This window comes from Gopherus flavomarginatus, chromosome 21 (assembly GCF_025201925.1).
Source record: "Gopherus flavomarginatus isolate rGopFla2 chromosome 21, rGopFla2.mat.asm, whole genome shotgun sequence".
Classification (NCBI taxonomy): domain Eukaryota; kingdom Metazoa; phylum Chordata; order Testudines; family Testudinidae; genus Gopherus; species Gopherus flavomarginatus.
In genome coordinates, this window is record NC_066637.1 from 14,579,187 (window position 1) to 14,601,681 (window position 22,495).

General features: G+C 46.7%; 1 protein-coding gene across 1 annotated transcript; it reads left to right on the top strand.

The window, feature by feature from the left end:
- Positions 1-866: 866 nt before the first annotated feature.
- On the top strand, positions 867-16,844 carry LOC127038838 (trypsin-like). Its single transcript, XM_050931860.1, has 5 exons — positions 867-958; positions 8,774-8,933; positions 10,392-10,533; positions 15,002-15,214; positions 16,661-16,844. Exons 1-5 carry the CDS (start codon positions 904-906, stop codon positions 16,811-16,813), a joined length of 723 nt encoding a protein of 240 aa, XP_050787817.1. The 5' UTR covers positions 867-903; the 3' UTR covers positions 16,814-16,844.
- The last annotated feature ends 5,651 nt before the right edge of the window (positions 16,845-22,495 follow it).

The following is a 22,495-nucleotide window of genomic DNA, read 5'->3' on the forward strand; positions in this document are numbered from 1 at the left end:
CTCATAGATGGTGGTTTAATGGGCTAACGCTTAGCAGCTGGAATAATGCTCTTGCCTGTGGAGGTAAATTCACTCCAACATGGAGGAACTAACAGGACCCCAAAATTCATAGTGAAACCCCCACATTCCACCTGGCAAAACCAGGGGAATAGGTTGCTCCATACTGGGCCCATAATCCACCTGAAAGGTTCATTGTCCCCAACAAGCCCCTTGCTCCTGTGGTGGCCTGATTCTCCATAGCCTACACCATTTGCAGTCATTTGCACCAGTGCAAAGTGGGGGTCAAACATCATCAGGAGTGCACTCTCTTTCACTGGTGTAAATGACGACACCACAAGCTGCAGGGCAATGGTGAATCCAGGCTGGAGTTTGCCACCAATTTCCCAAATGAGGCACGTTTGACCCTGTTTCAAGCTTTGTCAAAAACATTTTGCCCAGCGCTGATGAGCAGCTTGTCTGCATTGCTTCTGGGCTACTACTGCGCCAGCTCAGTGGATCTCTGCTTTAATTTGCAGCGCCACATGCAGGGAAGCAGGAGATGGAGACCCTTCAAGAAATGCCTTCCCCTGTCTGCCAAGGGATGGTTTGTTGAAATCAGTGTAACTTCACTGCCAGGAAACCCAAGAAGCTGAGCGGTAAAGGCTATGACCCTTTCAGCTGGATGCTGAGGGGAGGAAGATGAGAACACAAGGTTAACTCCAGTCAATCAGACACCAGTGTCCTGAAGTGCCTCCATGAATAATTGATTGTTCTCTCTGGGATTCACGTTGTCATGGAAACTGAAAGAGGAACCAGAATATCTAGGTATGAAGTGAAGTTTCTTTGGGTTTCTCTCTCCCTTCAGCAGCTAAGAGCTGGAGCTACCTTTGGCAGGTGCTTATAAGATCTTACATTGACTCTGAGATGAATTATCTGGCACTGAGCCTTCTGCTGTTCCTGCAGTTATTTTCTTTGATCGGTGAGTATTTCATATGCATAGCTAGCTTTAGATGGCCTTTCATGTCTAGAAATCCTACCAAGTCTTTCGATTGCTGAATGCGCATCTGTAACATAGAGACTGTTGAAGTGTGTGTGATGTGTGTAAATACGCTTCCTGTCAAATTGCACCGCCCTGAGTGCCTATTACAGTTTACATCTCTTCATATCCAGAAATGCACCCGCTCTAAGATGTCCCATATTTTGTTCCCAGGTTTCATTTTTATCTTATTCACATTCAACGTTCTTCATAGGTTTTTTGTTTGTTTGTTTGTTTTTACAGAACTAATAACGTTATTTGTTTAAATCATCAGATTGATAGAAAACCTTGAAATTTACTTCTGTGTATTATCTTCTGTCTATCTAGATAGATACACCAAGGGTCAATTAGATCCAGTGTATCTTTGGTGGACCAACATTTCAGGTGAAACTGGCCCACTATCAACATTCCGTAATATTTGCATCATGACAAGTTCATTAAGTCTCCAGAGAAACAAGAAATTGGACTGTGAGATTCCAGCAAGGATCATTTGCAGATATTGAGAGGAGAATGAGGTCTAGTCATCAGAGCAGTGGACTGGATGTCAGGACTCCTAGATTTTATTCCTAGCTCTGCCATAGAAATACCATTTGTCCTCACACATTTCACTCAACCTCTCAGCCTAACCCTCTGTAGAAGAGGGATAATATTTTTAAGGGCATTATGAGGCATAATTGATTATTGTAATATGGTTGGAGATTCTCTGAAAGGAGTTGTACAAAGGAGGAAACATGCCCAAAGTGTTTATCATTCAGTTTCTGTTTAGTAAAACTATTAGCAAGGAAAGTTTGCTTCCTAAATTATACCACAATTGAGCAAAATTGTTCTAGACAAAGAGGCCACCTACAGGGAGACCTTTTGGAAGAACGGTGTAATTCGACAGGAAGAGTATTTACACAAATCAAACCCTTCAACAGTCTCTGGAAATAATGCCACAAAAGCACGTACATTCCTATCAGCTGCCCTGAAAACGGATTGCACCACCGGAAGAAACACAGGGCAATGCCTCAGCTAGTCGAGGAAAGACTGCTAGGCACAGATGGTGTTCACCTTTCGAGGAGGGGAAAGGCCTTATTTGCGCACAGACTGGCTAACCTAGTAAGGAGGGCTTTAAACTAGGTTCAACGGGGACAGGTGACCAAAGCCCACAGGTAAGTGGGGAACAAGACCTGGGAGATGGGTTGGAAACAGGAGGGAGCACGGGCTATAATGGCAGAGAGAAAGGAGGGTCAGGGCAAAGCTGGGAGGCAAGATCAAACCAGTATCTTAGATGCCTATATACAAATGCAAGAAGTATGGGTAATAAGCAGGAAGAACTGGGAGTGCTAATAAATAAATACAACTATGACATTGTTGGCATTACTGAAACTTGGTCGGATAATACACACGACTGGAATGTTGGTGTGGATGGGTATAGTTTGCTCAGGAAGGATAGACAAGGGAAAAAGGGAGGAGGTGTTGCCTTATATATTAAAAATGTACACACTTGGACTGAGGTAGAGATGGACATAGGAGATGGGAGTGTTGAGAGTCTCTGGGTTAAGCTAAAAGGGGTAAAAAACATGGGTGATGTCGTGCTGGGAGTCTACTACAGGCCACCTAATCAGGTGGAAGAGGTGGATGAGGCTTTTTTCAGACAATTAACAAAATCATCCCAAGCCCAAGATTTGGTGGTGATGGGGGACTTCAGCTATCCAGATATATGTTGGGAAAATAACACCGCAAGGCACAGACTATCCAATAAGTTCCTGGACTGCATTGCAGACAACTTTTTATTGCAGAAAGTTGAAAAAGCTACTGGGGGGAAGCTGTTCTAGACTTGATTTTAACAAATAGAGAAGAACTCGTTGAGAATTTGAAAGTAGAAGGAAGCTTGGGTGAAAGTGATCATGAAATAATAGAGTTTGCAATTCTAAGGAAGGGTAGAAGGGAGTACAGCAAAATAGAGACAATGGATTTCAGGAAGGCGGATTTTGGTAAGCTCAGAGAGCTGATAGGTAAGGTCCCACGGGAATCAAGACTGAGGGGAAAAACAACTGAGGAGAGTTGGCAGTTTTTCAAAGGGACGCTATTAAGGGCCCAAAAGCAAGCTATTCCGATGGTTAGGAAAGATAGAAAATGTGGCAAAAGACCACCTTGGCTTAACCACGAGATCTTGCGTGACCTACAAAATAAAAAGGTGTCATATAAAAAATGGAATCTAGGTCAGATTACAAAGGACAAATATAGGCAAATAACACAGGAATGCAGAGGCAAGATTAGAAAGGCAAAGGCACAAAATGAGCTCAAACTAGCTATGGGAATAAAGGGAAACAAGAAGACTTTTTATCAATACATTAGAAGCAAGAGGAAGACCAAGGACAGGGTAGGCCCACTGCTCAGTGAGGAGGGGGAAACAGTAACGGGAGACTTGGAAATGGCAGAGATGCTTAATGACTTCTTTGTTTCAGTCTTCACTGAGAAATCTGAAGGAATGTCAAATATAGTGAATGCTTACGGGAAGAGGGTAGGTTTAGAAGATAAAATAAAAAAAGAGCAAGTAAAAAATCACTTAGAAAAGTTAGATGCCTGCAAGTCACCAGGGCCTGATGAAATGCATCCTAGAATACTCAAGGAGTTAATAGAAGAGGTATCTGAGACTCTAGCTATTATCTTTGGGAAATCATGGGAGACGGGGGAGATTCCAGAAGACTGGAAGGAAGCAAATATAGTGCCCATCTATAAAAAGGGAAATAAAAACAACCCAGGAAACTACAGACCAGTTAGTTTAATTCTGTGCCAGGGAAGATAATGGAGCAGATAATTAAAGAAATCATCTGCAAACACTTGGAAGGTGGTAAGGTGATAGGGAATAGCCAGCATGGATTTGTAAAGAACAAATTGTGTCAAACTAATCTGATAGCATTCTTTGATAGGATAACGAGCCTTGTGGATAAGGGAGAAGCGGTGGATGTGATATACCTAGACTTTAGTAAGCCATTTGATACGGTCTCACATGATATTCTTATAGATAAACTAAGAAAGTACAATTTAGATGGGGCTACTATAAGGTGGGTGCATAACTGGCTGGATAACCGTACTCAGAGAGCATTTAATAATGGCTCCCAATCCTGCTGGAAAGGTATAACAAGTGGGGTTCCGCAGGGGTCTGTTTTGGGACTGGCTCTATTCAATATCTTCATCAACGATTTAGATGTTGGCATAGAAAGTACGCTTATTAAGTTTGCGGACGATACCAAACTGGGAGGGATTGCAACTGCTTTGGAGGACAGGGTCAAAATTCAAAACGATCTGGACAAATTGGAGAAATGGTCTGAGGTAAACAGGATGAAGTTCAATAAAGATAAATGCAAAGTGCTCCACTTAGGAAGGAACAATCAGTTTCACACATACAGAATGGGAGGAGACTGTCTAGGAAGGAGTATGGCAGAAAGAGATCTAGGGGTCATAGTGGACCACAAGCTTAATATGAGTCAACAGTGTGATACTGTTGCAAAAAAAGCAAATGTGATTCTGGGATGCATTAACAGGTGTGTTGTAAACAAGACACAAGAAGTCATTCTTCCGCTTTACTCTGCGCTGGTTAGGCCTCAACTGGAGTATTGTGTCCAGTTCTGGGCACCGCATTTCAAGAAAGATGTGGAGAAACTGGAGAGAGTCCAGAGAAGAGCAACGAGAATGATTAAAGGTCTTGAGAACATCACCTATGAAGGAAGGCTGAAGGAATTGAGTTTGTTTAGTTTGGAAAAGAGAAGACCGAGAGGGGACATGATAGCAGTTTTCAGGTATCTAAAAGGGTGTCATCAGGAGGAGGGAGAAAACTTGTTCACCTTAGCCTCCAATGATAGAACAAGAAGCAATGGGCTTAAACTGCAGCAAGGGAGATTTAGGTTGGACATTAGGAAAAAGTTCCTAACTGTCAGGGTAGTTAAACACTGGAATAGATTGCCTAGGGAAGTTGTGGAATCTCCATCTCTGGAGATATTTAAGAATAGGTTAGATAAATGTCTATTAGAGATGGTCTAGACAGTATTTGGTCCTGCCATGAGGGCAGGGGACTGGACTCGATGACCTCTCGAGGTCCCTTCCAGTCCTAGAGTCTATGAGCTCAGGGGATTCTTGGGAGGAATTTTGGTATGTTAAGAAAGTGCCAAAACCTGAAGCTTTTCCTGAGTCCTTAACCAGGACAAACTCTTATGGATTTAGAAGGAAATTTCCAGAGTAAGGAATAAGAGCTTGATCTCAGCATGAGCTGATGGCTTCTGAGAGCCCTCAGCTCCCATTGACTTTACTGGGAGTTGTGGGCACTCGGCACTTCCCAGAAGCACTCGGCACTTTGCAGTAAGAAGCCCTGAGTGTAAACCAAATAGAGACCTCAGAATCTTGCCCTGGAGCACCCAAAATAATAGGTTCTTCTCACAGCTCCCTAACTGCTTTCTTACACAGGGGACCAGCTCGCATCCGAAATCAAAGGAGGCTTCAAATAATTATTCTATTGTTGTTATGTAGCTAAGTGTTGGTGTTCTTTGACAAGGGGCCAAGTAAAAGTGAGTCAGGATGCTGTTACCTCTTTGGAAAGGTTAGGTAAATTAGTCATTAAACAGCAGATTCTTCACACCACCTTCTGAGCCAGTGTTTCCTGGTGTCCCAGGTTAGATCAGAGTTTCTTCAGCCTGTGCCCTAGCCACCAGGGCCCAGAAGCTACACTTGCCCAATAAAGTGTACCAGCTTCTTTGGTGGGCAGTCATTTCTCAGTACTTCACTCTGGTAGACACTGCATTGAGCGGACCAAGCACTGTGATTTGTTCCTCCATCACTTCCATGGGGCAGGCACTACGCTGACCTACCAGAGCACCTTGGCTTTGATGGGGTCACCTTTTAACATCCATTCTGTGTTGGTACCATTGTCTCAACAGAGATCTCTAGCGTCATTGCTTGTTATTGTCCATCCTAATCAAAAAAGTCAAACTGCAGTGATGCAACTGAGTCTCCTGGCCTTGTCAGTGTCTCCATTACTTAGATTCATCTCATAGACTCATAGACTCATAGACTTTAAGGTCAGAAGGGACCATTATGATCATCTAGTCTGACCTCCTGCACAATGCAGGCCACAGAATCTCACCCACCCACTCCTGTAACAAACCCCTAACCTTTGTCTGAGTTATTAGGTCACCGATGTTCTAGCAGAGCATGATGGCTACTGGACAATCGCTAACCCAGTGAAGATCATGTGCCGATAACTCTGACAACACAGCACCCTGTTTAGTGATGTAAAAGCCAGTACCGTTTATGTTGATGTCGTGCCAAATTATTATGAAATGTTGTGATTGATATGAATGACTGTAGTAAGCATGAAGCTGGTATGGCTTGGGATGTCTGAACTGGCGAGAGGATTCTGGGAGCAGGATTCTCTTAGCATCAGACAGTTGGTATGGAAATTTACTGAGAGGGCTGAAATTGCACTTGAATGGCTAATTGAGGCTCCACCTGTGCATGTGTCTCAATATGAGACTTTGGGCAAGTCTACTCTATGGAAGGGATCGACGCTCTGAGATCGATCCACCAGCGGTCGATTTAGCAGTTCTAGTAAAGGCCCACCAAATCGACTGCAGATCACTCTCCAGTCGATCCCTGTTCTCTACCCCCAAAGAGAAGAGTAAGGTAAGTCAACGGGAGATTTTCTCCCGTCAGCCCCCCCGCGGTGTAGACCCCGTGGTAACTCGACCTAAGGTACGCCAACTCCAACTACGTTATTCACACAGCTGGAGTTGCATAGCGTAGGTCAATTTACCGTGGTTGTGTAAACATAGCCTTTGAAACATGTCAGCTGATTGACCAGCTCACAAAGTAAAGAAAACCCAAAACATACCATCGGTGAGCTTGGTACGGGTTGACCTAGGTCAAAATAACCCCTTTTGGAGGACACTGCACCAGAAGCTCAAGTGAGTGATTGATGAGGGGGTAAGCGTTGATTGAGTTTTGGTCTTTGCCTGTTTTGTAGCCCCCTTCTATAATATTAATTAGAGAAAACCAGTAATAAAACACCCATAGGACATATTTTTGGGACATGTGACTCCTTTGAGAACAAAAGGTATGAATGTTAAGCAAAGTAAATTAGTTAGTTAATTCCTCAATTAACATCTGAAGAGGTCCATGACGCTGCAAGACAGGAGGCCTTGGGGTAACCAAGACCCTGCTTTGAGGGACATTTGACAGACCAAGTACCTGAGAGAGGAGAAAAAAAGAAGTCTACATCTAGTAATACCTGTTTTGTTTGCCAAGCAGGATACTGTATAAGGCCAATACAATTACTGAGGGTTTATACTTGGGGAACTGAGGCTTGTTAGGAAGATGTGTATTACATAACCTTACTGCTTGTGTGATTCCTTCTCAAATAAATGATTGTGCATTAACCATACTGTTCCTGAATTTTCACTACTACTGGTAACAATCTGCCCAGCTGTGGGCCATTAAAGATCTTTTTCAATAGTTTACGGGTGCTCTGCATACACAGCAGTCAAAGCCCTTACACCATCTTAAAAGAAATCAGCATAACGGCTGCTAATTAGAGGAACAGAGCAGACGTGTTACAAGAAACCATGCTCTGTGCCATGAAACTCAGCATCTAACAAGATTCAAATGAACCATCTAGCTTGGAGGTGACTAGATTAGTGCTCTGGCATTCTCCTTTTGGCTTGTTATATACCCTACATATCTCGTTAGCTTTGTAACCAAGTGTACCTATTGGGTTTCTGGGAATTGGGTGGGCGGAAGCCCGCCCACTGCTAACGGATCGCCCCCTCCAGCCTAAGGGGATGATCTACAGGATCTCAGAACCCAACTCCATTTGTTTGCTCAAGATCAGACCTGAGTTTGACAGACTTATCCCAGAGCCTTTTTGCTCACATGACACAACCAGTTAACAACCCCTAGCTGAGAGCGAGGCCCAGGACCAGAAGAACCAGGGTAGTCCCAGGCCATAATGGATATGCATTAGTAGAGCTGTGCTGGAGACTGGGATAATGGATCAGATCAGAGCTGGGGCACCAGGTGGGATAGATGCCTGGGGCCTGCCGGCACTAGGCTTCAGGCAGGTTAGTACAATTAGCCCCTCACTCTGGTGAGCGTTAAACTGGATTCAGATTGATTAAAATTCCAATTAAAAACCAAGTAGGTTGTATATTTATCATCACTCTGTCGCCTCTGGAGAAATCAAGGCTGGTAACTGCGTGAATAACAGATGGACTCTCATCTTGCTAATGTCAGCGAAAGGACGATAATAGAGTAGTAGATCAATTAGAATCCCTCCTGAGGGATTTATCCATCCCCTTGGCACTGATGTCTAACTCCTACTGTTGCTAATGGCAGCGACATGAGCCTATAGGGAGGGAGTTGGCACCTTGTCTGTGATTTAAAGTGCCTCTTTGGTGTGTAGTGTCTGCTGTAATCCCATTTATCTTCCCCTGCACAGCTCTAGCAGGGCCTGAGCTGTCACAGCAACTCCTGGTGTCATGATTAAAATTCAAAGGTCCTGGAAGGTAATTTGGTTTCAAAGCTCCTATTCCCTCAAAATGAGGCCTGGCCAGCAGCCTACATCAAATGACACTTGGATCTGTCCGGCTGCATGCAGTGATACTGGGGTCTGTGCAGATGCAAAGTGCCCCAGTGTCTTTGGGGTGAGAGGTAGCCACAGTTCAAGCATGACACAGTAGCTAGGTTTGCCAGTTGTCTCCTGACAGCTTTGCCTTTGCTCTGCAGATGGCCAGAACAGCCTCCAGCGCATCATCGGTGGTTACATAGTGGCGCCACATTCCTCCAAGTACCTGGTGTCCTTGAAGAGGAAGACAGGCTTCCATTTCTGTGGCGGGTCGCTGGTCAGCCGAAGCTGGGTCCTGACGGCTGCTCACTGCAAAACTGAGTAAGGAATGCAGGGAGACTCAGGGGGCTTTCAGAGCGCACAGCCAGACGTCTGGGATTCAGACAAGAGGCCAGCCTCCCCTCACAGCAGAGTATAGAGGTTTGCTAGAACATAGGGTCCTGGACTCCCATCAAACAGCACAGCTCCATGGAGTCCTGTATATAGTTACACACACGCTTCCAGCTCAGTTTTCAAACTTGGGCGTCTACGTTCCCATTTTGGTGTCTATATAGGGATTTTGGTGCCTAATTTTACATGTTCAGGTTGAAAGCTGGGCCCTTGATCTGGTACGTATCTATGCACAGGCCCCGCCAGTTCACACACCTAGAGCTCCTACACCCACAGACTGGTGAGCTGTAACCAGGGCTGACTTTTCAAAGGCAGTAAGGTTTGGTTTATATAAGGACCCAACAGTCTGGCTTCTTCTCTTAATTATCCGAGCCTCTTGGATCTGACCAATGAGGGCCAGAAACTTTTCCAGCCTGTCCCACTAGGGCCCCAATTCAGCATGGTGTTTTGAACACATGCTTAAGTTCTATTAAGGTCAATCTCTAGCTCAGCTCCAGACTGCCCATGTGACTTTGAGCCAGTGCCAATCTTCCTTGTGTCTCGGGGCCCCATTAAATCTTAAACACGTGCTTAAAGTTAAGCATTTGCTTTGCTGAATAGCTGAATTGGGGCCCTAGAATTGCCAGGATTTCCTGGTTGTGTTTAAGATGTAAATGTCAGAAAGATCAGCCTTCTTGGGGGGCGCAGGAGGGCATTTGGCATTTCTCCCTGCGAGGGGTCATCACAGTGGCAGCAGCAAGGGTGTGAAAAGAGCAGCAGCAAAAGACAGCTCACCAGAATTTTTCCCATCTCATTGCTGGTGCAGCCAAAGTTTGGGGCACAATTTCTGTCAGTTTTCCTTTTAGCCCAACCAGTTTGCCCATTCCTAGTCACCAAAATTTCATAATATTGATGCTTTGAACAAGCTCATTATCCTCTCTCTGGAGAAACACTGGACCATGGAATTCTAACACAGAGGTTGGGAAGGAGGATTCTCTAGTGATCAGAGCAAAGGCCTGGATTCCCAGCTCTGCCACTGAATCACTGTCATTACGTCTCTCCCTTCATTTCTTGGTTTACTCATCTGCAAAATGGAAATGATGCTATTTCTTACCCGCCTCACTGCAGTGCTGCCCGCCCCCACAGCCACGTGTACCTCCAAGCAGTCGTACATCCAGATCTACGCACTAGGCAAACACGCACACGTCCCTCCATCACTTCAGTGTTGACTCCACGTGAATTCAAACACCGGTGCACAAGATCTCACATGGGAAGTGCTGTGAGTGCTACAAGCCTTGTGAAAGGTTTGGAGTCCTTTGAGTGACTGCATTTTTAAGTCAGATCTGGGCAGAGCCATTTTCCCCCAGTAATGATGCACTGGTGACCAGGGCCTCTGCTGTCTCCCAACAGAATTAACCAGATGATGATCGTAGCTGGGGAATATTCTCTCTCCACTTTTGAAGGCACAGAGCAGATCTTCCGGCCCTCTCGGATGGTGGTTCACCCGAACTACAGCTCCACTTCCAAAAATGCAGACATCATGTTGATTAAGGTAACAAGCTGTCGCCAGGCCATGAAAGGGAGGACGGCTGTTGGAGAGGGAGGGGGTCGCTACGGATTATTTTGGCTGTTCACAGCAGAGTACATGTGTGCCGCTGAGCATACATGAAGCATTTGGTAGGGGAAATAAAGGCAGGGCTGGAGCAATGTGCAGGAGGTCAAGGTGGAGAGGAACAAACCACCAATGACCCCTAATAACAAATACCTAGCTCTTATCTGCATCCTGTACCTGTAGATCTCAGAGCACTTTACACAAGGAGAGAGGAATCATCATGCCCTTTTTACAGATGGGGAAACTGAGGCACAGAGTGATATGACTCACTCAAGGTCACTCAGCAGGCCAGCGGCAGAGCCGGGAGGAGAACCCAAATTGGGGTACAAGTTCCATTGCCCCAGCCACACTGCTTCTGATATAAATGTAGGGTCTGATTGTGGGAGGCACAGAGCACCCTCATCTCCCTTCTCCCACACTCGGAAAGAGATAAAACAAACTAACCAATCCCTGCCAAGTGTCCTTCCCAGAAAGGACATTGTTGACAACATTACTAGCAATTGGAAACAGGAGATTGGAGTGGAATGGCCTAACCAGCCCTACCTATCCCATTGCTACTGCTGACACTGTCCTGCTCCAGTGTAGAGATCCCAGAGGCCTAGACTGCACTGCCCCTACTCCCTATGAATATTGCCTTACTCCTCCTTGACACAACTAAGGCTACTACTCCCAGTGAGGGAGGTGGGCCCTGAGTTCTGAAAGAAATGCATTGTATGATTAACGAGGCTAGTAACTAGTAATCAGGACACACATGCCTGCTCTTCCCATCTCCCCCAACAGTGGGGCTCTAGCAGTATCTACCTGCAACCAGCTGGGGAGGGGACATTTTGTCACAGGAGGGGTGTGCACTCTTCTTTCCTATTGTTGCTTTCTGATGCTTTTCTACCCCAGAAGTCAGTATGCCCTAGGGGAGAGTGCACAGGACTGGGACTCAGAAGAACTGGGCTCTGTTCCTGGCTCTGCTGCATGCCCTTGGGCAAGTCACTTCCCTGCTCTGTGCCTCAGTTTCCCCATCTATAAAGTGATACTGACCTCCCATATAAGTGCTAGGTATTATTATTAGTTACTGATCATTGCACATTTCAGGTCTCACAGGGTCTCTTTCACTCTGTGGGTCTATTTACCTTAGTGAAGTGTACCAACGTCTAGGCACTGAATAGTACCTAGGCTGGAGATACACTTCCTGAGTTCCGGGCTCCCTGTCATTGTCAGTTCCCCACCATTCCTTGGTAAGGAATTGAGCAGGCTGAGCAGAAAAGCAGCCCGAAAGGATATGGAGTGGTGCATACACAGAATCAGGGCCAACCTGCCCTCCTATCCCTGCAAAAAATAATCTAAAAGGATTCTGCACAGTAGCCACATGGGTGAAAGCCATTTTAGCCCCAAAGCCTTCCTGCTTGTGCCTCAGGTTTAAAAGGAGATGCATGTTAATGCAAACACATTTTAGCCACTGGAGCAGAATATAATCATGCCCCCTGCTAGTTCTGTACATCTACACCACGGCTGCCTGTGCAGAAGCATTCATGTGAGTGGGTGAATGGGCACGCATCACTATTGCATATACACATCCTGTGTGAGCTTTTTCACTTGTGTTTTGGTTTTGGAACCAGATCTTGATAAGCTCACTAAGCATTCATGGGACAATGAGGTTCAGCATTTGCTCAGGAGAGGGAGTTGGAGCGGCGCTAATGAATCATTTAAAGGCAGGGACAAAATGACTGAATACACTGCGACAGATGTTGTATTATAAAACCCAAGAGCTGACAAATGTAAATCAGTTCATAGGGTGACGGGCAAAAGAGAGCTCAAAGACGTGAGGGAATTCAAGCCCAGCCACTGAAAGAAATCCCACCAAATCCCTCTGCAGAGCACAAGCTGCAAATTCATTAGATCTAGTCTTCTAGGCAAATGCTAGGTGCTTGCAGAACGGTTTCTCCAGAGATCTTTTCCCAGGCAGCAATCCCTTGCTGAAAGAGCATTTGCTGTTCAAAATATTCTGTAAGCCAAAGGAGTCTATTACCTGACATAACAGGGACTCATTAAGTCCCTTTACTAATCCAGCAGCTTCAAAAGGAAGCAGTGAAAAAGTCCAAGCCAGGGGAGGAAACCGAACGAGGAGCTAAATGAAATTCCCAGGGAGGATTGCCTTTAACGAATTAACGTTTTCGGCTAAGCCGGTATCATTTTCACTGAAACGGCATTCATACATTCAACTAGGTTTGCAAAGTGCATTGTGTATTAATAAGAATGGATTCACGTTTAAATAATCATTAAAGCGATGCAGTCTAAGGCCCCAGGCACCGAGTCTGCTAGACTGCCCCCCCCCCCCAGGGAATGTACAGTGCAGAGCTGGAGGGGGTAGGGTGAAAAATCGGGACGAGGGTGGGGGGATAATAGGAGCCTATATAAGAAAAAGACCCCAAAATCAAGACATCTGGTCACCTAGGAGGGGGCTTCTATTGATTGAAGCAGCAGCGGCTCAGAGGCTGCTAGGACATAGTGATGCCGTTCAGTTCTTGCCTAAGGGCCCCTGGTAGCCTGGCTCTTATTTCCCTAAAATTAAATATTTCCAAACCCCAGTATGAACCATTCAGAGAGACTGAAAACCTAGATTGCAGACTCCTGCCGTGAGCAACGGGGGAGTGCGTGCAAATGAACATAGCCCTTCGCTTGTGCTCTCGGCGCATGGCCCGGCTGCAGGCAGTGCATGTGCACATACACACACACACATTGGTAAATCATACTCACAGCACTGGAAACTATAGTATCATCACAATACGATAGCAAATGGTACTGTGGTCTGCTCCTATAGTGCTCAAACAGATAGCACGGGGTGGATGACTTGATATAGACCGAAGAATAATTAACTCTGAAAAAGATTTAGGGGTCACAGTGGACACGCAACTCAACATGAGCTCCCTGTGTGATGCTGTGACAAAAAGGGCCAATGCCATCCGTGGATGCATAACCCCGGGAGTACTGAGTAGGAGGAGGGAGGGGAGCTGACATTTGTACTTGACATTAGGGAGAGCAATCCTGGAATACGGCATCCAGTTCCGGTGTCCATGTTTCAAAAAAGGATGTTGAAAAATTGGAGAGGGTGGAGTAAGAGAATCACAATAATGATTTGAGGGCTGGAAAAAAAAATGCCTTCCCATGGGAGACTTAAAGGGATTGGTCTGTTTTGTGTATCAGAATTTGAGAGACGGCTTGGATATAGTATATAAGTATCTTCCTGGGGAGAAAATACCAGTATTAAAATGATCTTTAATCCAGCAGAGAAAGGCATAAAAAGAACCAATGGCCGGAAGCTGAAGCCAGACAGATTTAAATTGGAACAAAGGCCCACATTTTTCACACCGGGGAGGATTAATCCTTGGAACAAACTGCCAAGAGATGTAATGGATTCTCCAACCATCTTTTGATGGCTTCAGAGCCCAGCTGGCTGCCTTTCTGGAAGATTCTTTAGCCAAACACAAGTTATCGAGCTCAATACAGGGGTAACTGGGTGAAACTGAATGGCCTGGGATATACAAGAGATCATAACAGACGTTCTAATGGTTCCTTGTGGCCTTAAACTCTATAAATCTATGACCTCCACCTTCACCCAGAACTCAAACCAAATTCAAACCGAATCTTTCTGAGGGTTTGAAAATGTTTAGTTCAGTGCTCTTCCCTGTGCAGCTCTGTTTTGCTAACAGAAAGGCCCGAACAAGCCAACAGATCCTCCCTTAAAGTTGAGGAGTGGAGAATACCATTTTTACAGCTGTTGCACAGCACCTTTATGGGAAGCCTATAGATTTACTAGAGATGAAACCAAGAGGGTCCTGTAGAATTATAATAAATAGGTTTTTAATCCTAAAACCAAGATAATTTAATAGAGAATGAGATCCTTTCTATATGTATTTTGACCCATCCTATAGAATTCTATAGCCAGGATATAATTCTCTTCTAGATTCTACAGGAGAATTCAAATAATCTTATAGAAAAGTTCTCATTGCCTTTTACATTCTATAGGACTTTCCAAAAGGGTGAAGTCTTAGACCAAAACAGTGGCTCCAAACACCCCATGGCTTTGAGGAAAAGATTGGAAACTGAATCCAGATCCAAGTTTTGCAGCCAGGTCCTGTTTCCACGATGGGCCAAACCAAAACCCTGGATCTGGATTGGATTTTGCAGCTGATGCTGTCTGGCTGGTTCAGAGAAGCATCCGAAACGTGAGTGGAACCCAAGCTGTGAATTGCATGAGGTTCGCCTGTCACTGTAGACACAGCCCTAGGCCCATGATCACCTGTTCCCGCCTCTCTGCTTCTTTACAGTCAGTAATGACTCTCCCCTTGATGTCCCCGAACAGCTGAACAGGCCGCTGGTGCATAACGCTTTTGTTTCCATTGTGCCACTTCCCCAGCAAGGAGCGGTCGTGAGGGAGGGCCGCTTCTGCCAAGTCTCTGGCTGGGGTTACACCACTCCCACGGGCGGGGCGACTTCAGACACCCCACGCACCGTGCGCCTGCCTATCATCTCTTCTGGGAAGTGTAACAGCACGGCCTCCTATGCGGGATACATCACCAAGAACATGATCTGTGCCGGGTTCAACACAGGGGGCAAAGATGCCTGCCAGGTACAGCCGCCCTCCTTAATTCTGCAGAGGAAGCTGCAAGTTCAAACCTCTCCTCTGGGAAGAGTGCGTCCCGCTAGCACGCCAGCTATGCCCAAGCTTCAGAGAACCATGCTGAACTGCTAGTTAGTGGCAGATGGGTCTTTAGACTCGCTGGGTCCCATTAAAAAGAATCCATCTGTTAAAAAGCATCTCCTGCTTCCTCCACATCTGACAGGAAATTAGTACTTTTCTAGACAGACTCGGAAGACAAAAGCCAATAGTGACGAATGAGTTTGGAGGCTCTCAAATGTTGGGCGCCCAGTACACCTTTAAAAGAACCGAGTTTCCTGAGGATGTATGTTCTGAGAGAAAAATCAGGCTCTTTTAATGGTGTACCCAAAACCATCAGTCCCTTTTGAAAATCTTGACCACCATTACTGCAGCCAGTGGACAGCGTCATGGGAGGGGATCTGGGGAAAAATGCTTGCACAGAGACACAGAAGTCAGCTGTCCTCCGCGCTGCCTTGTTCTCATGTTCCCATAGAGTTAAAGCCTTGATCACACACCTCCTAACTGGAGATGACTCACGCTCGGAACTGAAGCACAGAGGGTGGGTGGAGAAGGCGGATCTATTTTTATAGTGAGAAGAACAAAGTGGCAAGCTGGAAATGAGCCAGCTTTTTTCAAATTCTTCCTGGGTAAGACAATAGCAAGGAAGTTCAATGGGGCCGAAGGCGTCCCTTCCAAAATACATTACAGCTGTTGCCTCTGTTTTAATCATTTGTCTGGCAGGACCTAGTCATTATGTCGCCAGTGCAGCATGATGTCATGTTCTTGTGTTGTGATGCCAGGTCAATGCATGATGCTGCTGCATCACACCTAGGAAGGCACAATGGTGCAGATTATCCCCAAGGGCTGGACTAAATCTCTCTGGGATTCCGGCATTTAGTGGCAGGACAGTCTCAGTTTTGATGGGTGCTGCCCTGGGAAAAGGTCGGTGCAATTTCCATTGAACGGGGCTGTCAGGACTGGGTGGGAAATGCGTTAAGTTCATGGAGCCAAATTCTTTGCTGGTGTAAAGAGGCAAAACTGACGTCAATGGCATAAAGCCCATTTACACTAGCAGAGAATCCATCTCTGAATTCCCTCCAGGCTGCCCAAGTCCTTCTGGGACTCAGGCACAGAAATATATGGAATGTAATCTAGGAGCCTGATTTCTCATTACCATGCACCTTTCACTAGTGCAAAGAGGCTGTTACTGTTCTGACTCGGTAGCATTTTATGCATGCTTTGCACTAGTGAAATGCCTACCTATAGTATAGGGCTATGGAGAATCTGCCCCAGAGCAGTCTTGGTTCTTGGTCCTCCCGTTCCTAGACAGGAAAGGTGTTTATTACTATGATGGAAAGGTCACCCCCAAACCATTTTAGTAAACCGCAACCTTTATTGTGTCTGCTTCTTTTCTAGGGGGACTCTGGCGGGCCACTGGTGTGCGAGGGCCGAGTGTTCGGGATTGTGTCCTGGGGGAACAGCTGTGCTAGTCCCAGGTACCCAGGTGTTTACACGGCAGTAGCCAACTTTCAGAAATGGATTTACAAAACCATCTTTAGGAGCGAATAGCGGCCGCTCTGCGTCCCCTCAACGTGCACCTTCCCGGCTTTGAGCAAATAAACTTGTGATGAAAAAGAAACAGAAGCGCCTTCAGATGTAGCCCTCCTGGGACCGTCTGAAAGTCACCCGCGGGAGAAGGGAGGTGGTGTTTTGTAAAAAGCACTCTCTTGCAAGGAGTATATATGCCTCTCAAATTCTGCATCAGCTACACTGATTTCTGCCTTTAATGAAAATAGAATAACTCCACAGGTTTAGGACTGTGAAAACATGCGGGGGCTGAAAGTTACTTAAAAACAGAAGGGATGGCAGGCAAAGGATTAATAGAACCAATTTTAACTTCATTAAGAGGCACCAGAGAGGTGGCAAGAAAAAGAAACACAATGTGCAGTAAAAACCACCGAATAGATCAAACATCCAGGAGGGGGGGAAAGAATCCATCTCTGAGCACAAAATGTTCCTGGTATCAAAATAAGCTCAAAGTCACTTCCCTTTTAAATATTAGCTGAGTGATTTGCTGTCTTCACCAGCTGGCTATGCCCAGAACTTGGCCATGATTTATTACTAGTGTATTCTCTCCCCTGTAGGGTGGCATTATGAAGACCTGGCTCAGGTAATGAATGAATGACTGAAGCTGCTGCAGGGAGGGTTTTTCCTTGGAACCTTTGTGTCAGAACATCACCATGGGCCTGCTCTAAAGCCCGTTGAAGTCAAAGGGAGTCTTTCAATGGCTTTCAAACAGAGCCTAGAAGACTCCAGCTCAGACAGGTCTGCAGCCACCACAAACACACACCAACCATCCTTGTTATTTATTCTCTGAGGGAGTCAGTAGGACTAGTTCTCCCCTTTGCCCCACCAGGACTTTAGGTTGTGGAATACACCTCAGGAGACTGATCTGATTAAAGATTTTCACCAAGGGCATGAATCTGCAGGGCAGACACCCCACTGAGCCAGACTGTGCCCCCTAGACACACCTCACAATGAGTCAATGAGGCCTATGCAGGTGGAAATGTGAACAGAACCTGGCCCAGAACACACTGGGACAAATGTAGACTTAGGGTAGATCTGCACTGCACAAGTTGTCCAGGCTCTTACCTGGGTGTTGGTCCAAACCCCTCTATTGTCCACACAGAAAATCCCTTGACCTGTTTGGAGGTTCTTTCAGCCCAGGCTCGCTAACCCAGCTGAGGGCAAGGGGGAGGGTTAGAACCTGGGCCCTGCTTCCCGTCAGGCTGGAACCTCCCACTTTGCAGTGAGGATTGGGGTGGCCACTGATGCATCCCCTGAATAGTGGACATTCTGGTACTTTGGGAACAGCACCAGCCCGCCACCGCCTACATGACCCCAACAGCCTGACCTCACACAGGCGGTGCATGCGAAATCACGCCAGCAGGGGCGGAGTGGTGCACTCTTCAAAATGGCATCTTCCAGTTTTGTCTCAGTACAGACAGACACAAACCATAGAAAAACAGGACTATCCAGCTTAAAATTGGATGAATGGCCTGTCTAGTAAGGATGCAGGCCAAACCTGATGGCCCTCCACTGCCTTCCCACAGATCCCCCCAAAGGGCAGATGAGGTTTCCCGTAATTGATAGAGAAAGAATCCTCAAGCATCTCAACAGAAAGAACAATGGGATATCCCTCAGACACCCACAGAAGTGCAGACACACTAACACAGAGAAGGTTTTGCAGTGGCGGACACTCACATCTGAGCTAGGCTAACCCAGGTGCTCAGACCCAGGTGCCAGTCGGCGGGGCTAATTCTGCAGTGAAGACATATCTCTATTGTAAATCAAGGGCAGTTCCATGCAAGTCAATGGGGATAGGAAATCCAAAGCTTCTCCTCTTAAAAGTTTGAAGGCCAATTTTTCCCTTTAACGCTGCCCTTTGACTGCTTGGAGGGTACATCAAGAATGCCACCTGCCTTCCTTCACTGCGCTGCACCCACTGAGCTGCGCTACGGGTTTGGAGGAAGCAGCAGAAGTCTTGGTCAATCACATGCAAGTGAATGCGGAGGGCTAATGCTTGGCACTGCATGTGCCAATACACACTTTTTGGTCACTAGCTTTGACACTGCGTGTGTGCCATGGTGAGGAACAGGCAGAACCAGGTGGGGTTCCGTCACATGGGCTCTGACAAATGGGCTATTCTTTCCTCCTCAGGACATGAGTGTGGAGCAGCAGGTGCTCAGGGCTTGAAAAGGAAAAAAGGATCAGCCAAACTTCAGGCAGGACAGGTGGGAACATGGGATGTAGAGAGGGGGACCAGTGCATTTCAGGTGCAGCCCTACCACCTCCAGTGATGGCAGGGAACCTGGAGCTGCTATGGCAGGGCACATGACCTAGTGGTTGGAGCAATATCTTCAGCAGAGTTACATCCAGGGACATATTTAGCCTAGAGCAGCGTTTCCCAAACTTCGGAAGCCAGTTGTGTAGGAAAAATCCCTGGCGGGCCGGGCCAGTTTGTTTACCTGCCGCGTCCACAGGTCCGGCCCATCATGGCTCCCATTGGCTGCAGTTCGCTGCTCCAGGCCAATGGGAGCTGCTGGAAGCCGCGGCCAGTACGTCCCTCAGCCCACACTACTTCCAGCAGCTCCCGTTGGCCTGGAGCAGCAAACCACGGCCAGTGGGAGCTGCGATCGGCTGGACCTGCAGACAGGGCAGGTAAACAAACCAGCCTGGCCGGGCCCGCCAGGGGCTTTCCCTACACAAGCGGTGTCCCAAGTTTGGGAAACACTGGCCTAGAGGGAAAGAACCCTGCTTCTCTTTTCTCCACTTCCACCCCAAAGTCTCAGCTGAGTAATGGAACTATTTTAATTTGTCAATAACTTGTCAGAATCAAGATGCTAAAATTCTCCAGCTTTACAATGAGGAATTGGATGCACTGCATTCTGATGTATTTCCTCTGTCTAATGCGTCCTGCTTTAAGCACCAGAGAGCAGGATCTTGTGAAGGGGTATGAAGTGGAAATGCCTCACAAAGGCAGCAAGGATAACTCCATCTACACCTGTCTCAGTTAACCGTCCCCTGCTGGTAACAGAGACAGGGGCTTAGCCAGCTCTCTGCTGGTAAATTCTGCCTCCTCTTTTCAGACGGGAAATGGATGGGAAACAGAGAGCAGAATGGAACAAATTAATGAATGATGTAAGAGCTCCTTAGAGCTACAAGTCAAGAGACTCAGCTACCAGTGGGAACATATGCAGCAGCCTGATCTCCCAACCTCCTTCAGAACAGATGTACTGAACTCATGAGCTCTTGGATTTCTTTACTCTTAGGGTATGTCTTCACTACCGGCCGTATCGGCGGGTAGCAATCGATTTCTCGGGGATCGATATATCGCATCTCATCTAGATGTGATATCGATCCCCGAATGCGCTCCTGTCGACTCTGGAACTCCTCCAACGTGAACGGTGGTAGCGGAGTCGACAGGGGGAGCCACAGACATCGATCCCGAGCCGTGAGGACGGTAGGTAACTCGATCTAAGATACTTCGACTTCAGCTACGCTATTCACGTAGCTGAAGTTGCGTATCTTAGATCGATCCCCTCCCAAGTATAGACCAGCCCTTATTATGCTCATTATAATGGAGCCTCTCTCCTCAGCCTGCAGATGTAGAATGGAAGTACCTGTCTCCTTATCTTTGCACACCTGCTGTCCAATTTATTAAGGGTGTTTTTTGGATGGATCTGAAGGTGCAGAATGAATCGATAGCCAATTTAGCACCCATGGGAGAGCTGAAAAAATATGCACTTCATATGTATGCAAAGGGTTCAGAATAGTCAGCTGGATTTCTAAGGGCTGTTTGTAAGATGTTCCAAGAGGGTCTTTGGACCATGTTATTGCAATACTTCAAGTGAACTGAATACAGCCTGCCTTGCAGGACTGGCAGCACTACAGCTACATTTTATATTTCATTTATGATTATAGCAGCACTGTAGCAAAGCGACAACTCATGGGCGTGGCACCTCTTGCTGGTCATCTGGGAATTAACTCTTTTCCAGCATACGGAGCGCCTCCTACTGGCCGGTGTTTCATCTGCCACTGGCCCATGTCCCTCCCATACCCCAGTGACCTTTATCTCAGGGTTCTGCCCCAGCAGTAAGCCAACGCTCTGGGTCTCCTCTCCCAGGGGAACCCCCAACCCTCTAAACCCACCTTGCCTCAGTGGCTACTACCAGTCATCATCTAGCCTCCTGCTCCCTGGGGCAGCCTGCAGCCTGTAAAGGCCACTCATCACTGGCAAGGGGTTAGGACCAGCTGCCTCTGCCTATTCCCAGGCTGTACCTCTGTAGCCCCAGTACCTTTCATAGGCCTTCACCGAGGCCGGCAGGTTTACCAGGCTGGAGCTCCCCAGCTCCTTTTGCCCTTCCCCAGCACTGCTCCACCTCAGGTACCTAGCACCCCGGCAACTGGCCCGTGTCCCTCTAAGGCTGGAGAAAGACTCCTTCAGCTCCTGGCCTCCAGCCCTCGTATCAGACCCAGCTGGGCCCTAATTGAGCTGGCCACACCTGTGGCTGCTTCCTCCACCAGCCAAACTTGGTTGCTTTTAACCTCTGTTTTCCAGGAAGCCGCCCCACTACAAGCATCTTTCAACTTTAAGAATTCCAAGACAATTTGCAAATTGAAACTGTACAGAGCCCAAAGAACGGTTTTGTGCAGCACTGAAAGGCAGCCACCTCTGATGTGAAACATAACAGCTGGTTAATAATACCCAAGATGGAATTTGGCCAGGACATGGGAGAGAACTTAGATGAATGAGAACTCTATGGAAACACTGAACTGGATGCAGGCTAACAACAAAGATGATTTGTTCCCAGCCTCCTCTTTCTAACAGTTTTGCTGTGGGACAGAGGGGAAGCTGGGCACTGTAGGATTTTGGCCCTTCCTGTCTTCTGTTCCTACATCTATGAAGCAGGATGTCTCTGTCTAAAGTGTGGGAGAAGGAAGGCACAGAATGAACTTGGGAAAGCCAGCAATCTATCAATTAACAGTATCTATTAAATAAGACTCTCATCTGCCACAGCATCTTCTCCTGGTTGTGAGTGGCTAATGAGACAAGAGGTTGTAGCATTAGCCATTTCCCTCCACCCTTTCTCCTCACTCATAGTTTGTTGTCCAGGGTTGGTAGAGTCCAGAACTTGGGCAGTTCCATCTCCAGCCCTTAAGGAAAGTACTGCGTGATCTACTCTGATCTTATCCCAGCTGAAGTGATTATGGCTTTGCTGCTAGGTAGGGAGGCTCTTGTCAGAGTCCCTCAGCTAGGCGGCTGCTCTTGGTGGCTCATCCCAAACCACCAGCATTATCACCTGCCTCAATGTTGCACCCATGCTGACTATTACCTCAAAGCAACTTCATCTGTCAAAGGTATAACAGAATCATAGAGATGTAGGGCTGGGAGGGTCCTCGGGAGATCATTTAGTCCAGCCCCTGCCCTGAGGCAGGCCCAAGGAAACCTAGACCATCCCTGACAGGTGTTTGTCTAATGTGTTATTAAAAACCTTCAGTGATGAGGATTCCACAACCTCCCTTGGAAACCTATTCCAGAGTTTAACTACCCTTAGAGTTAGAAAGTTTTTCTTAATATTTGACCTAAAATCTCCCTTGCTGCAGATTAAACCCATTACTTTTTATCCTACCTTCAGTGGACATGGAGAACAATTGATCACTGTCCTCTTTATGACAGCCCTTAACATA

Excerpts from the sequence above, each read along its gene's own strand:
- LOC127038838 (XM_050931860.1), top strand. The coding sequence starts at position 904 with ATGAATTATCTGGCACTGAGCCTTCTGCTGTTCCTGCAGTTATTTTCT. Across the intron at positions 959-8,773 it reads GCAGTTATTTTCTTTGATCG|ATGGCCAGAACAGCCTCCAG; the intron begins GTGAGTATTTCA and ends TTTGCTCTGCAG. Across the intron at positions 10,534-15,001 it reads CAGACATCATGTTGATTAAG|CAAGGAGCGGTCGTGAGGGA; the intron begins GTAACAAGCTGT and ends CCACTTCCCCAG.